Genomic DNA, 15000 nt, shown 5'->3' with positions numbered 1-15000 from the left:
ACCTGCAATAACCACGCAAACACTCTACACACACACACACACACACATACAGTAAATGAGTAAACAGCAACGTGATGTCGACACACACCTGCAATAACCACGCAAACACTTTACACACACACACACACACACACACATACAGTAAATGAGTAAACAGCAACGTGATGTCGACACACACCTGCAATAACCACGCAAACACTCTACACACACACACACACACACACACATAAATGAGTAAACAGCAACGTGATGTCGACACACACCTGCAATAACCACGCAAACACTCTACACACACACACACACACACACACACACACACACACACAAATGAGTAAACAGCAACGTGATGTTGACACACACCTGCAATAACCACGCAAACACTCTACACACACACACACACACACACACACACAAATGAGTAAACAGCAACGTGATGTCCACACACACCTGCAATAACCACGCAAACACTCTACACACACACACACACACACAAATGAGTAAACAGCAACGTGATGTCCACACACACCTGCAATAACCACGCAAACACTCTACACACACACACACACACACAAATGAGTAAACAGCAACGTGATGTCGACACACACCTGCAATAACCACGCAAACACTCTACACACACACACACACACATAAATGAGTAAACAGCAACGTGATGTCGACACACACCTGCAATAACCACGCAAACACTCTACACACACACACACACACACACACATACAGTAAATGAGTAAACAGCAACGTGATGTCGACACACACCTGCAATAACCACGCAAACACTCTACACACACACACACACACACACACACACACACATAAATGAGTAAACAGCAACGTGATGTCCACACACACCTGCAATAACCACGCAAACACTCTACACACACACACACACACACACACACACACACACACACACACACACACACAAATGAGTAAACAGCAACATGATGTCCACACACTTGCAATAACAACGCAAACACTCTACTCACACACACACACCTGCAATAACCACACACACAAATGAGTAAACGGCAACATGATTTCAACACACACCTACAGTAACCAACCAAACACTACACACACACAAACACTACACACACACACACACACCTGTGTAACAGCAGGCAAAGTGCTTCAGAGACGTCATCTTTTGGGTCAACGGAAGACTCGGGCGATCTAAACAATAACAGATGCGCACACACACACCAATCACACACACACACACACACACCACACACATACACACACACACACACACACACACACACACACACACACACACACACACACACACACACACACACACACACACACACACACACACACACACACACACACACCCACCTGTGTAACAGCAGGCAAAGTGCTTCAGAGACGTCATCTTTTGGGTCAACGGAAGACTCGGGCGATCTAAACAATAACAGATGCGCACACACACACCACCCACACACACGCACACACACACACCCACGCATACACACACACACCACCCACACACACGCACACACACACACACGCACACACACATATGTACGTACACACACACACACAGAGGTTGAAGAGAAGTTTAAGAGGGGCTTGGTAGGTATTATGAGAACTGTGCAAATAAAGCTGCCTAAATTCATCAGTTGAAAAGGGTAGGAATCATTCTGGACAATAACACACATCGTGTGTGTGTGTGTGTGTGTGTGTGTGTGTGTGTGTGTGTGTGTGTGTGTGTGTGTGTGTGTGTGTGTGTGTGTGTGTGTGTGTGTGTGTGTGTGTTACCCTTCACTGTGAGGAGGTAGTGTGTGAGTGTGTGTGTGTGTGTGTGTGTGTGTGTGTGTGTGTGTGTGTGTGTGTGTGTGTTACCCTTCACTGTGAGGAGGTAGTGTGTGTGTGTGTGTGTGTGTGTGTGTGTGTGTGAGTGTGTGTGTGTGTGTGTGTGTGTGTGTGTGTGTGTGTGTGTGTTACCCGTCACTGTGAGGAGGTAGTGTGTGTGTGAGGAGGTGAGCAGCTCCCAGCATCATGAGTGTATGTGTGTGTGTCTGTGTGTGTGTGTGTGTGTGTGTGTGTGTGTGTGTGTGTGTGTGTGTGTGTGTGTGTGTGTGTGTGTGTGTGTGTGTGTGTGTGTGTGTGTGTGTGTGTGTGTTACCCTTCACTGTGAGGAGGTAGTGTGTGTGTGAGTAGGTGGGCAGCTCCCAGCATCATGACGGCTCCAGTCTTCACACTCTCTTGTTCCGCCTTAGACAGGAATGCGGACACACACTCAAACATGGACCTGGAACTACAAACACACACACACACACACACACACACACACACACACACATTATTATACTGTTATCATACTCATACACACTCAAACACAGACCTGGAACTACACACACACACACACACACACACACACACACACACACACACACACACACATATTATTATACTGTTATCATACTCATACACACTCAAACACAGACCTGGAACAACGCACACACACCTAGCGTTGTCATGGTAGCTAACTGTGACTGGATGTGCTGCTAGAGATGATGTGCAGTGATGCATCTAGCGTTGTCATGGTAGCTAACTGTGACTGGATGCAGTGCTAGAGATGACTAACGTGCAGTGATGCATCTAGCGTTGTCATGGTAGCTAACTGTGACTGGATGTGCTGTTAGAGATGATGTGCAGTGATGCATCTAGCGTTGTCATGGTAGCTAACTGTGACTGGATGTGCTGTTAGAGATGATGTGCAGTGATGCATCTAGCGTTGTCATGGTAGCTAACTGTGACTGGATGCAGTGCTAGAGATGACTAACGTGCGGTGATGCATCTAGCGTTGTCATGGTAGCTAACTGTGACTGGATGTGCTGCTAGAGATGACTAACGTGCAGTGATGCATCTAGCGTTGTCATGGTAGCTAACTGTGACTGGATGTGCTGTTAGAGATGATGTGCAGTGATGCATCTAGCGTTGTCATGGTAGCTAACTGTGACTGGATGTGCTGTTAGAGATGATGTGCAGTGATGCATCTAGCGTTGTCATGGTAGCTAACTGTGACTGGATGTGCTGCTAGAGATGATGTGCAGTGATGCATCTAGCGTTGTCATGGTAGCTAACTGTGACTGGATGTGCTGTTAGAGATGATGTGCAGTGATGCATCTAGCGTTGTCATGGTAGCTAACTGTGACTGGATGCAGTGCTAGAGATGACTAACGTGCAGTGATGCATCTAGCGTTGTCATGGTAGCTAACTGTGACTGGATGTGCTGTTAGAGATGACTAACGTGCAGTGATGCATCTAGCGTTGTCATGGTAGCTAACTGTGACTGGATGTGCTGCTAGAGATGATGTGCAGTGATGCATCTAGCGTTGTCATGGTAGCTAACTGTGACTGGATGTGCTGTTAGAGATGACTAACGTGCAGTGATGCATCTAGCGTTGTCATGGTAGCTAACTGTGACTGGATGTGCTGCTAGAGATGATGTGCAGTGATGCATCTAGCGTTGTCATGGTAGCTAACTGTGACTGGATGCAGTGCTAGAGATGACTAACGTGCAGTGATGCATCTAGCGTTGTCATGGTAGCTAACTGTGACTGGATGTGCTGCTAGAGATGACTAACGTGCAGTGATGCATCTAGCGTTGTCATGGTAGCTAACTGTGACTGGATGTGCTGTTAGAGATGATGTGCAGTGATGCATCTAGCGTTGTCATGGTAACTAACTGTGACTGGATGTGCTGTTAGAGATGATGTGCAGTGATGCATCTAGCGTTGTCATGGTAGCTAACTGTGACTGGATGTGCTGCTAGAGATGACTAACGTGCAGTGATGCATCTAGCGTTGTCATGGTAGCTAACTGTGACTGGATGCAGTGCTAGAGATGATGTGCGGTGATGCATCTAGCGTTGTCATGGTAGCTAACTGTGACTGGATGTGCTGTTAGAGATGATGTGCAGTGATGCATCTAGCGTTGTCATGGTAGCTAACTGTGACTGGATGTGCTGCTAGAGATGATGTGCAGTGATGCATCTAGCGTTGTCATGGTAGCTAACTGTGACTGGATGTGCTGTTAGAGATGATGTGCAGTGATGCATCTAGCGTTGTCATGGTAGCTAACTGTGACTGGATGCAGTGCTAGAGATGATGTGCGGTGATGCATCTAGCGTTGTCATGGTAGCTAACTGTGACTGGATGTGCTGCTAGAGATGATGTGCAGTGATGCATCTAGCGTTGTCATGGTAGCTAACTGTGACTGGATGTGCTGTTAGAGATGATGTGCAGTGATGCATCTAGCGTTGTCATGGTAGCTAACTGTGACTGGATGTGCTGCTAGAGATGACTAACGTGCAGTGATGCATCTAGCGTTGTCATGGTAGCTAACTGTGACTGGATGTGCTGCTAGAGATGATGTGCAGTGATGCATCTAGCGTTGTCATGGTAGCTAACTGTGACTGGATGCAGTGCTAGAGATGACTAACGTGCAGTGATGCATCTAGCGTTGTCATGGTAGCTAACTGTGACTGGATGCAGTGCTAGAGATGATGTGCGGTGATGCATCTAGCGTTGTCATGGTAGCTAACTGTGACTGGATGTGCTGTTAGAGATGATGTGCAGTGATGCATCTAGCGTTGTCATGGTAGCTAACTGTGACTGGATGCAGTGCTAGAGATGACTAACGTGCAGTGATGCATCTAGCGTTGTCATGGTAGCTAACTGTGACTGGATGCAGTGCTAGAGATGACTAACGTGCAGTGATGCATCTAGCGTTGTCATGGTAGCTAACTGTGACTGGATGTGCTGCTAGAGATGATGTGCAGTGATGCATCTAGCGTTGTCATGGTAGCTAACTGTGACTGGATGCAGTGCTAGAGATGATGTGCGGTGATGCATCTAGCGTTGTCATGGTAGCTAACTGTGACTGGATGTGCTGTTAGAGATGATGTGCAGTGATGCATCTAGCGTTGTCATGGTAGCTAACTGTGACTGGATGTGCTGTTAGAGATGATGTGCAGTGATGCATCTAGCGTTGTCATGGTAGCTAACTGTGACTGGATGCAGTGCTAGAGATGATGTGCGGTGATGCATCTAGCGTTGTCATGGTAGCTAACTGTGACTGGATGTGCTGTTAGAGATGATGTGCAGTGATGCATCTAGCGTTGTCATGGTAGCTAACTGTGACTGGATGTGCTGTTAGAGATGATGTGCAGTGATGCATCTAGCGTTGTCATGGTAGCTAACTGTGACTGGATGCAGTGCTAGAGATGATGTGCAGTGATGCATCTAGCGTTGTCATGGTAGCTAACTGTAACTGGATGTGCTGTTAGAGATGACTAACGTGCAGTGATGCATCTAGCGTTGTCATGGTAGCTAACTGTGACTGGATGTGCTGTTAGAGATGATGTGCGGTGATGCATCTAGCGTTGTCATGGTAGCTAACTGTGACTGGATGTGCTGCTAGAGATGATGTGCAGTGATGCATCTAGCGTTGTCATGGTAGCTAACTGTGACTGGATGTGCTGTTAGAGATGACTAACGTGCAGTGATGCATCTAGCGTTGTCATGGTAGCTAACTGTGACTGGATGTGCTGTTAGAGATGATGTGCAGTGATGCATCTAGCGTTGTCATGGTAGCTAACTGTGACTGGATGTGCTGTTAGAGATGACTAACGTGCAGTGATGCATCTAGCGTTGTCATGGTAGCTAACTGTGACTGGATGCAGTGCTAGAGATGACTAACGTGCAGTGATGCATCTAGCGTTGTCATGGTAGCTAACTGTGACTGGATGTGCTGCTAGAGATGACTAACGTGCAGTGATGCATCTAGCGTTGTCATGGTAGCTAACTGTGACTGGATGCAGTGCTAGAGATGACTAACGTGCAGTGATGCATCTAGCGTTGTCATGGTAGCTAACTGTGACTGGATGCAGTGCTAGAGATGACTAACGTGCAGTGATGCATCTAGCGTTGTCATGGTAGCTAACTGTGACTGGATGTGCTGCTAGAGATGATGTGCAGTGATGCATCTAGCGTTGTCATGGTAGCTAACTGTGACTGGATGCAGTGCTAGAGATGACTAACGTGCAGTGATGCATCTAGCGTTGTCATGGTAGCTAACTGTGACTGGATGTGCTGCTAGAGATGATGTGCAGTGATGCATCTAGCGTTGTCATGGTAGCTAACTGTGACTGGATGCAGTGCTAGAGATGACTAACGTGCAGTGATGCATCTAGCGTTGTCATGGTAGCTAACTGTGACTGGATGCAGTGCTAGAGATGACTAACGTGCAGTGATGCATCTAGCGTTGTCATGGTAGCTAACTGTGACTGGATGCAGTGCTAGAGATGACGTGCAGTGATGCATCTAGCGTTGTCATGGTAGCTAACTGTGACTGGATGTGCTGTTAGAGATGATGTGCAGTGATGCATCTAGCGTTGTCATGGTAGCTAACTGTGACTGGATGTGCTGTTAGAGATGATGTGCAGTGATGCATCTAGCGTTGTCATGGTAGCTAACTGTGACTGGATGTGCTGCTAGAGATGACTAACGTGCAGTGATGCATCTAGCGTTGTCATGGTAGCTAACTGTGACTGGATGTGCTGTTAGAGATGATGTGCAGTGATGCATCTAGCGTTGTCATGGTAGCTAACTGTGACTGGATGCAGTGCTAGAGATGATGTGCGGTGATGCATCTAGCGTTGTCATGGTAGCTAACTGTGACTGGATGTGCTGCTAGAGATGATGTGCAGTGATGCATCTAGCGTTGTCATGGTAGCTAACTGTGACTGGATGTGCTGTTAGAGATGATGTGCAGTGATGCATCTAGCGTTGTCATGGTAGCTAACTGTGACTGGATGTGCTGCTAGAGATGACTAACGTGCAGTGATGCATCTAGCGTTGTCATGGTAGCTAACTGTGACTGGATGCAGTGCTAGAGATGATGTGCGGTGATGCATCTAGCGTTGTCATGGTAGCTAACTGTGACTGGATGTGCTGTTAGAGATGATGTGCAGTGATGCATCTAGCGTTGTCATGGTAGCTAACTGTGACTGGATGCAGTGCTAGAGATGACTAACGTGCAGTGATGCATCTAGCGTTGTCATGGTAGCTAACTGTGACTGGATGCAGTGCTAGAGATGACTAACGTGCAGTGATGCATCTAGCGTTGTCATGGTAGCTAACTGTGACTGGATGTGCTGCTAGAGATGATGTGCAGTGATGCATCTAGCGTTGTCATGGTAGCTAACTGTGACTGGATGCAGTGCTAGAGATGATGTGCGGTGATGCATCTAGCGTTGTCATGGTAGCTAACTGTGACTGGATGTGCTGTTAGAGATGATGTGCAGTGATGCATCTAGCGTTGTCATGGTAGCTAACTGTGACTGGATGTGCTGTTAGAGATGATGTGCAGTGATGCATCTAGCGTTGTCATGGTAGCTAACTGTGACTGGATGCAGTGCTAGAGATGATGTGCGGTGATGCATCTAGCGTTGTCATGGTAGCTAACTGTGACTGGATGTGCTGTTAGAGATGATGTGCAGTGATGCATCTAGCGTTGTCATGGTAGCTAACTGTGACTGGATGTGCTGTTAGAGATGATGTGCAGTGATGCATCTAGCGTTGTCATGGTAGCTAACTGTGACTGGATGTGCTGCTAGAGATGACTAACGTGCAGTGATGCATCTAGCGTTGTCATGGTAGCTAACTGTGACTGGATGTGCTGTTAGAGATGACTAACGTGCAGTGATGCATCTAGCGTTGTCATGGTAGCTAACTGTAACTGGATGTGCTTTTAGAGATGACTAACGTGCAGTGATGCATCTAGCGTTGTCATGGTAGCTAACTGTGACTGGATGTGCTGTTAGAGATGATGTGCGGTGATGCATCTAGCGTTGTCATGGTAGCTAACTGTGACTGGATGTGCTGCTAGAGATGATGTGCAGTGATGCATCTAGCGTTGTCATGGTAGCTAACTGTGACTGGATGTGCTGTTAGAGATGACTAACGTGCAGTGATGCATCTAGCGTTGTCATGGTAGCTAACTGTGACTGGATGTGCTGTTAGAGATGATGTGCAGTGATGCATCTAGCGTTGTCATGGTAGCTAACTGTGACTGGATGTGCTGCTAGAGATGATGTGCAGTGATGCATCTAGCGTTGTCATGGTAGCTAACTGTGACTGGATGTGCTGTTAGAGATGACTAACGTGCAGTGATGCATCTAGCGTTGTCATGGTAGCTAACTGTGACTGGATGCAGTGCTAGAGATGACTAACGTGCAGTGATGCATCTAGCGTTGTCATGGTAGCTAACTGTGACTGGATGTGCTGCTAGAGATGACTAACGTGCAGTGATGCATCTAGCGTTGTCATGGTAGCTAACTGTGACTGGATGCAGTGCTAGAGATGACTAACGTGCAGTGATGCATCTAGCGTTGTCATGGTAGCTAACTGTGACTGGATGCAGTGCTAGAGATGACTAACGTGCAGTGATGCATCTAGCGTTGTCATGGTAGCTAACTGTGACTGGATGCAGTGCTAGAGATGACGTGCAGTGATGCATCTAGCGTTGTCATGGTAGCTAACTGTGACTGGATGTGCTGTTAGAGATGATGTGCAGTGATGCATCTAGCGTTGTCATGGTAGCTAACTGTGACTGGATGTGCTGTTAGAGATGATGTGCAGTGATGCATCTAGCGTTGTCATGGTAGCTAACTGTGACTGGATGTGCTGCTAGAGATGACTAACGTGCAGTGATGCATCTAGCGTTGTCATGGTAGCTAACTGTGACTGGATGTGCTGTTAGAGATGATGTGCAGTGATGCATCTAGCGTTGTCATGGTAGCTAACTGTGACTGGATGTGCTGCTAGAGATGACTAACGTGCAGTGATGCATCTAGCGTTGTCATGGTAGCTAACTGTGACTGGATGTGCTGCTAGAGATGATGTGCGGTGATGCATCTAGCGTTGTCATGGTAGCTAACTGTGACTGGATGTGCTGTTAGAGATGATGTGCAGTGATGCATCTAGCGTTGTCATGGTAGCTAACTGTGACTGGATGTGCTGCTAGAGATGATGTGCAGTGATGCATCTAGCGTTGTCATGGTAGCTAACTGTGACTGGATGCAGTGCTAGAGATGACTAACGTGCAGTGATGCATCTAGCGTTGTCATGGTAGCTAACTGTGACTGGATGTGCTGCTAGAGATGATGTGCAGTGATGCATCTAGCGTTGTCATGGTAGCTAACTGTGACTGGATGTGCTGTTAGAGATGATGTGCAGTGATGCATCTAGCGTTGTCATGGTAGCTAACTGTGACTGGATGTGCTGTTAGAGATGATGTGCAGTGATGCATCTAGCGTTGTCATGGTAGCTAACTGTGACTGGATGTGCTGTTAGAGATGATGTGCAGTGATGCATCTAGCGTTGTCATGGTAGCTAACTGTGACTGGATGTGCTGTTAGAGATGATGTGCAGTGATGCATCTAGCGTTGTCATGGTAGCTAACTGTGACTGGATGTGCTGCTAGAGATGACTAACGTGCAGTGATGCATCTAGCGTTGTCATGGTAGCTAACTGTGACTGGATGTGCTGTTAGAGATGATGTGCAGTGATGCATCTAGCGTTGTCATGGTAGCTAACTGTGACTGGATGTGCTGTTAGAGATGATGTGCAGTGATGCCTCTAGCGTTGTCATGGTAGCTAACTGTGACTGGATGTGCTGTTAGAGATGATGTGCAGTGATGCATCTAGCGTTGTCATGGTAGCTAACTGTGACTGGATGTGCTGCTAGAGATGACTAACGTGCAGTGATGCATCTAGCGTTGTCATGGTAGCTAACTGTGACTGGATGTGCTGTTAGAGATGATGTGCAGTGATGCATCTAGCGTTGTCATGGTAGCTAACTGTGACTGGATGCAGTGCTAGAGATGACTAACGTGCAGTGATGCATCTAGCGTTGTCATGGTAGCTAACTGTGACTGGATGCAGTGCTAGAGATGACTAACGTGCAGTGATGCATCTAGCGTTGTCATGGAAGCTAACTGTGACTGGATGTGCTGCTAGAGATGACTAACGTGCAGTGATGCATCTAGCGTTGTCATGGTAGCTAACTGTGACTGGATGCAGTGCTAGAGATGACGTGCGGTGATGCATCTAGCGTTGTCATGGTAGCTAACTGTGACTGGATGTGCTGTTAGAGATGATGTGCAGTGATGCATCTAGCGTTGTCATGGTAGCTAACTGTGACTGGATGTGCTGCTAGAGATGATGTGCAGTGATGCATCTAGCGTTGTCATGGTAGCTAACTGTGACTGGATGTGCTGTTAGAGATGATGTGCAGTGATGCATCTAGCGTTGTCATGGTAGCTAACTGTGACTGGATGTGCTGCTAGAGATGACTAACGTGCAGTGATGCATCTAGCGTTGTCATGGTAGCTAACTGTGACTGGATGTGCTGTTAGAGATGATGTGCAGTGATGCATCTAGCGTTGTCATGGTAGCTAACTGTGACTGGATGTGCTGTTAGAGATGATGTGCAGTGATGCATCTAGCGTTGTCATGGTAGCTAACTGTGACTGGATGTGCTGTTAGAGATGATGTGCAGTGATGCATCTAGCGTTGTCATGGTAGCTAACTGTGACTGGATGTGCTGTTAGAGATGACTAACGTGCAGTGATGCATCTAGCGTTGTCATGGTAGCTAACTGTGACTGGATGTGCTGCTAGAGATGATGTGCAGTGATGCATCTAGCGTTGTCATGGTAGCTAACTGTGACTGGATGTACTGCTAGAGATGACTAACGTGCAGTGATGCATCTAGCGTTGTCATGGTAGCTAACTGTGACTGGATGCAGTGCTAGAGATGATGTGCGGTGATGCATCTAGCGTTGTCATGGTAGCTAACTGTGACTGGATGTGCTGTTAGAGATGATGTGCAGTGATGCATCTAGCGTTGTCATGGTAGCTAACTGTGACTGGATGTGCTGTTAGAGATGATGTGCAGTGATGCATCTAGCGTTGTCATGGTAGCTAACTGTGACTGGATGTGCTGCTAGAGATGACTAACGTGCGGTGATGCATCTAGCGTTGTCATGGTAGCTAACTGTAACTGGATGTGCTGTTAGAGATGATGTGCGGTGATGCATCTAGCGTTGTCATGGTAGCTAACTGTGACTGGATGTGCTGCTAGAGATGACTAACGTGCGGTGATGCATCTAGCGTTGTCATGGTAGCTAACTGTGACTGGATGTGCTGTTAGAGATGATGTGCAGTGATGCATCTAGCGTTGTCATGGTAGCTAACTGTGACTGGATGTGCTGCTAGAGATGATGTGCGGTGATGCATCTAGCGTTGTCATGGTAGCTAACTGTGACTGGATGCAGTGCTAGAGATGACTAACGTGCAGTGATGCATCTAGCGTTGTCATGGTAGCTAACTGTGACTGGATGCAGTGCTAGAGATGATGTGCAGTGATGCATCTAGCGTTGTCATGGTAGCTAACTGTGACTGGATGTGCTGTTAGAGATGACTAACGTGCAGTGATGCATCTAGCGTTGTCATGGTAGCTAACTGTGACTGGATGCAGTGCTAGAGATGACGTGCAGTGATGCATCTAGCGTTGTCATGGTAGCTAACTGTGACTGGATGTGCTGTTAGAGATGATGTGCAGTGATGCATCTAGCGTTGTCATGGTAGCTAACTGTGACTGGATGCAGTGCTAGAGATGATGTGCAGTGATGCATCTAGCGTTGTCATGGTAGCTAACTGTGACTGGATGCAGTGCTAGAGATGACTAACGTGCAGTGATGCATCTAGCGTTGTCATGGTAGCTAACTGTGACTGGATGTGCTGTTAGAGATGATGTGCAGTGATGCATCTAGCGTTGTCATGGTAGCTAACTGTGACTGGATGTGCTGCTAGAGATGATGTGCAGTGATGCATCTAGCGTTGTCATGGTAGCTAACTGTGACTGGATGTGCTGTTAGAGATGATGTGCAGTGATGCATCTAGCGTTGTCATGGTAGCTAACTGTGACTGGATGCAGTGCTAGAGATGACTAACGTGCAGTGATGCATCTAGCGTTGTCATGGTAGCTAACTGTGACTGGATGTGCTGTTAGAGATGATGTGCAGTGATGCATCTAGCGTTGTCATGGTAGCTAACTGTGACTGGATGTGCTGCTAGAGATGACTAACGTGCAGTGATGCATCTAGCGTTGTCATGGTAGCTAACTGTGACTGGATGTGCTGCTAGAGATGATGTGCAGTGATGCATCTAGCGTTGTCATGGTAGCTAACTGTGACTGGATGCAGTGCTAGAGATGACTAACGTGCAGTGATGCATCTAGCGTTGTCATGGTAGCTAACTGTGACTGGATGTGCTGTTAGAGATGATGTGCAGTGATGCATCTAGCGTTGTCATGGTAGCTAACTGTGACTGGATGTGCTGCTAGAGATGACTAACGTGCAGTGATGCATCTAGCGTTGTCATGGTAGCTAACTGTGACTGGATGTGCTGCTAGAGATGATGTGCAGTGATGCATCTAGCGTTGTCATGGTAGCTAACTGTGACTGGATGCAGTGCTAGAGATGATGTGCAGTGATGCATCTAGCGTTGTCATGGTAGCTAACTGTGACTGGATGTGCTGTTAGAGATGATGTGCAGTGATGCATCTAGCGTTGTCATGGTAGCTAACTGTGACTGGATGTGCTGTTAGAGATGATGTGCAGTGATGCATCTAGCGTTGTCATGGTAGCTAACTGTGACTGGATGTGCTGTTAGAGATGACGTGCAGTGATGCATCTAGCGTTGTCATGGTAGCTAACTGTGACTGGATGTGCTGCTAGAGATGATGTGCAGTGATGCATCTAGCGTTGTCATGGTAGCTAACTGTGACTGGATGTGCTGTTAGAGATGATGTGCAGTGATGCATCTAGCGTTGTCATGGTAGCTAACTGTGACTGGATGTGCTGCTAGAGATGACTAACGTGCAGTGATGCATCTAGCGTTGTCATGGTAGCTAACTGTGACTGGATGCAGTGCTAGAGATGACTAACGTGCAGTGATGCATCTAGCGTTGTCATGGTAGCTAACTGTGACTGGATGTGCTGTTAGAGATGATGTGCAGTGATGCATCTAGCGTTGTCATGGTAGCTAACTGTGACTGGATGTGCTGTTAGAGATGATGTGCAGTGATGCATCTAGCGTTGTCATGGTAGCTAACTGTGACTGGATGCAGTGCTAGAGATGATGTGCAGTGATGCATCTAGCGTTGTCATGGTAGCTAACTGTGACTGGATGTGCTGCTAGAGATGACGTGCAGTGATGCATCTAGCGTTGTCATGGTAGCTAACTGTGACTGGATGTGCTGTTAGAGATGATGTGCAGTGATGCATCTAGCGTTGTCATGGTAGCTAACTGTGACTGGATGCAGTGCTAGAGATGACTAACGTGCAGTGATGCATCTAGCGTTGTCATGGTAGCTAACTGTGACTGGATGTGCTGCTAGAGATGATGTGCAGTGATGCATCTAGCGTTGTCATGGTAGCTAACTGTGACTGGATGTGCTGCTAGAGATGATGTGCAGTGATGCATCTAGCGTTGTCATGGTAGCTAACTGTGACTGGATGTGCTGCTAGAGATGATGTGCAGTGATGCATCTAGCGTTGTCATGGTAGCTAACTGTGACTGGATGTGCTGCTAGAGATGACTAACGTGCGGTGATGCATCTAGCGTTGTCATGGTAGCTAACTGTGACTGGATGTGCTGTTAGAGATGATGTGCAGTGATGCATCTAGCGTTGTCATGGTAGCTAACTGTGACTGGATGCAGTGCTAGAGATGCATCTAGCGTTGTCATGGTAGCTTACTGTGACTGGATGCAGTGCTAGAGATGACGTGCGGTGATGCATCTAGCGTTGTCATGGTAGCTAACTGTGACTGGATGTGCTGTTAGAGATGATGTGCAGTGATGCATCTAGCGTTGTCATGGTAGCTAACTGTGACTGGATGTGCTGCTAGAGATGACTAACGTGCAGTGATGCATCTAGCGTTGTCATGGTAGCTAACTGTGACTGGATGCAGTGCTAGAGATGACTAACGTGCAGTGATGCATCTAGCGTTGTCATGGTAGCTAACTGTGACTGGATGTGCTGCTAGAGATGATGTGCAGTGATGCATCTAGCGTTGTCATGGTAGCTAACTGTGACTGGATGCGCTGCTAGAGATGATGTGCAGTGATGCATCTAGCGTTGTCATGGTAGCTAACTGTGACTGGATGTGCTGCTAGAGATGATGTGCAGTGATGCATCTAGCGTTGTCATGGTAGCTAACTGTGACTGGATGTGCTGCTAGAGATGACTAACGTGCAGTGATGCATCTAGCGTTGTCATGGTAGCTAACTGTGACTGGATGCAGTGCTAGAGATGACTAACGTGCAGTGATGCATCTAGCGTTGTCATGGTAGCTAACTGTGACTGGATGCAGTGCTAGAGATGATGTGCAGTGATGCATCTAGCGTTGTCATGGTAGCTAACTGTGACTGGATGTGCTGCTAGAGATGATGTGCAGTGATGCATCTAGCGTTGTCATGGTAGCTAACTGTGACTGGATGCAGTGCTAGAGATGATGTGCAGTGATGCATCTAGCGTTGTCATGGTAGCTAACTGTGACTGGATGTGCTGTTAGAGATGATGTGCAGTGATGCATCTAGCGTTGTCATGGTAGCTAACTGTGACTGGATGTGCTGTTAGAGATGATGTGCAGTGATGCATCTAGCGTTGTCATGGTAGCTAACTGTGACTGGATGTGCTGTTAGAGATGATGTGCAGTGATGCATCTAGCGTTGTCATGGTAGCTAACTGTGACTGGATGTGCTGCTAGAGATGATGTGCAGTGATGCATCTAGCGTTGTCATGGTAGCTAACTGTGACTGGATGCAGTGCTAGAGATGATGTGCAGTGATGCATCTAGCGTTGTCATGGTAGCTAACTGTGACTGGATGTGCTGCTAGAG

The 15000-nt window shown here is 47.2% G+C and overlaps 1 protein-coding gene across 4 annotated transcripts in view; it reads right to left on the bottom strand.

Moving 5' to 3' along the window:
* zgc:112980 (uncharacterized protein LOC503706 homolog) overlaps positions 1 to 15000 on the bottom strand; it is a 62674-nt gene that overhangs the window by 39002 nt on the left and 8672 nt on the right. For 2 of the 4 annotated variants that reach the window (XM_062518463.1, XM_062518694.1), the window contains 2 exons: positions 2150 to 2281; positions 1126 to 1191 (listed from right to left, as the gene is read on the bottom strand). In XM_062518463.1, coding sequence (XP_062374447.1) covers positions 1126 to 1191; positions 2150 to 2281 — 198 coding nt within the window. Of the gene's footprint in view, positions 1 to 1125; positions 1192 to 1359; positions 1426 to 2149; positions 2282 to 15000 lie in introns of all 4 variants that reach the window. The other 2 variants (XM_062518532.1, XM_062518615.1) reach the window with 2 other exon arrangements.

The sequence above is a fragment of the Sardina pilchardus genome, chromosome 1 (genome assembly GCF_963854185.1).
Source record: "Sardina pilchardus chromosome 1, fSarPil1.1, whole genome shotgun sequence".
Taxonomy (NCBI): domain Eukaryota; kingdom Metazoa; phylum Chordata; class Actinopteri; order Clupeiformes; family Clupeidae; genus Sardina; species Sardina pilchardus.
Note: the sequence above shows the minus strand (reverse complement) of the source record. Positions and strands in the feature narration are given on the sequence as shown.